The following is a 2,500-nucleotide window of genomic DNA, read 5'->3' on the forward strand; positions in this document are numbered from 1 at the left end:
AGGCTGGTAAAACATTAATTTCTATGATGAATATTTCTGTCAGTACTGTGCTCGTCTCTCTGATCACGTGTGAGGAAATAACAGGAGCGATCCTCAGACATAACACTGCTAGCAGTTATTACACATTTATCATGAAAATAAACCTGCAGAATGAAGCGAGGAACAATGAACTGATCGCAGATATTTACAACTCATTTAACAGAGACATCAGTCAGTTCAGAGGGACCTTCAGCAAACAGCAGAGATTGAGTGTGTTTCCTGATGAAGAGCAGCTGAGGAGGATCCTGACCCTCACCCTGTGTGTCAGGACAGACTCTGAGCTCCTCTTCTGCTTGGAGACTTCCTGTTGTGCTGGAACACTTCCTCACCTGCAGAACCACAGTGGGACAGTACAGAAGAGCACTATGATGAAGAGATAGAGCTGTGGTCCCTCCAGACTCGTGAACACACACATGACAGAGAGAAAGACATGCACACAAACACCATCAGTCAATTAACAGAGGAGCATCCTGGCCTGGCTGTCCTCCGAGGCCCCGGGGTCTGAGTGTGTGATCACAGGGCTCTATGGGGAGGGCTCATGCTGCTATCGAGAGCCGTGTTGAGGGACATGCTCTGGTTTCTAGCTCCGCCCATCACCGCAGGCTCACTGAACATGGGTCTAGGCTGAAGGAGGGAGCTAGAGAGGCCTGCAGCTGGACGACTCGGGCTGCTCTGTGTGTGCAGGGCTGCGCCGGGGTCTGGGGAGCGGGCCGTACTCACTGTCTGGAGCTGGAGCGGTGGACGGAGCCCTCGGCGGTGGAGATGACACTGCTGGCGCGGGGCAGGCCTGCGCTCGAGTCCAGACGCTCTGACACGGACACAGTCTTGCTCTGTGACGACAGACCGGAGCCCTCTGCCTTCTGCAGACCAGGACGTCCCGGTGGAGCCCTGCTGCTGGACGAGCGCAAGATACCACGGCTCTTCACCCGCTCTCTGGACACACCAGACGACTGTGCTGAGAGAACCTGCTGCACAGGAGACAGGTCTGTTATATATGACAGCACAGGAAGACATCTGGGACTTCATCACACATCATCAGCATCACTGAGACGAGAGCCCTGCTCTACCGTTCAATCATGGCTTTCACATTTACATCTTTGCTTTAAATAAAACAAGTAGATGGAATAGAAAAAGAATAGAGTGCTAGAGTTCTATTCATCAAGGATGGATTAAACTGAACAAGAGTCAGTAAAACATTTCTAATGTTACCGAAGATTTCTATTTCAAACAGAGCAGCACAGCTGTGTTCAACATTGAAGGTGATCAGGAATGTTTGTCGAGCAGTCGAGGTGTTTCCGTGTGTGTATCACCTCTGCAGGTGCTGTGCTCTCCTTCAGGTCCTGCTGCAGGGAAACCTTCTCACTTCCTGCAGCTCTGGTGTCCAGAGAGCTGTGCTGAGCTGACCTCTGCCTCACACTGTCCAGACTCACAGAGACCTCACCGCTGCTCTCACTGCTGTTCATCACACCTGAGAGACACACACACACACACCTGAGTGATACACACACACACACACACGCCTGAGTGATACACACACACACACCTGAGTGATACACACACACACGCCTGAGTGATACACACACACACACACACCTGAGTGACACACACACACACACACACACACACACACACACACCTGAGTGATACACACACACACACGCCTGAGTGATACACACACACACACACCTGAGTGATACACACACACACACACCTGAGTGATACACACACACACGCCTGAGTGATACACACACACACACCTGAGTGATAAACACACACACACCTGAGTGATACACACACACACACACCTGAGTGATACACACACACACGCCTGAGTGATACACACACACACACACACGCCTGAGTGATACACACACACACACCTGAGTGATACACACACACACACACCTGAGTGATACACACACACACGCCTGAGTGATACACACACACACACGCCTGAGTGATACACACACACACACACACACCTGAGTGATACACACACACACACACACCTGAGTGATACACACACACACACCTGAGTGATACACACACACACACACCTGAGTGATAAACACACACACACCTGAGTGATACACACACACACACACACGCCTGAGTGATACACACACACACACCTGAGTGATACACACACACACACACCTGAGTGATACACACACACACGCCTGAGTGATACACACACACACACACACACACACACCTGAGTGATACACACACACACACGCCTGAGTGATACACACACACACACACACACCTGAGTGATACACACACACACACACCTGAGTGATACACACACACACGCCTGAGTGATACACACACACACACACACACACACACCTGAGTGATACACACACACACACACACACCTGAGTGATACACACACACACACACCTGAGTGATACACACACACACGCATGAGTGATACACACACACACACACACACACA

The 2,500-nt window shown here is 50.8% G+C and overlaps 1 protein-coding gene across 4 annotated transcripts in view; it reads right to left on the reverse strand.

Moving 5' to 3' along the window:
• LOC128026687 (girdin) overlaps window positions 1-2,500 on the reverse strand; it is a 46,467-nt gene that overhangs the window by 156 nt on the left and 43,811 nt on the right. Inside the window, exons 28-30 of one of the 4 annotated variants that reach the window (XM_052613940.1) lie at window positions 1,350-1,507; window positions 760-1,007; window positions 1-368 (exon numbers count right to left, since the gene is read on the reverse strand). The exon at window positions 1-368 is cut by the window's left edge and continues 156 nt beyond it. In XM_052613940.1, the coding sequence (XP_052469900.1) occupies window positions 365-368; window positions 760-1,007; window positions 1,350-1,507 (410 nt within the window). In that variant the 3' untranslated portion in view covers window positions 1-364. Of the gene's footprint in view, window positions 1,008-1,349; window positions 1,508-2,500 lie in introns of those variants that run through there. The other 3 variants (XM_052613941.1, XM_052613943.1, XM_052613942.1) reach the window with 3 other exon arrangements.

The sequence above is a fragment of the Carassius gibelio genome, chromosome A13 (assembly GCF_023724105.1).
Source record: "Carassius gibelio isolate Cgi1373 ecotype wild population from Czech Republic chromosome A13, carGib1.2-hapl.c, whole genome shotgun sequence".
Lineage (NCBI taxonomy): Eukaryota > Metazoa > Chordata > Actinopteri > Cypriniformes > Cyprinidae > Carassius > Carassius gibelio.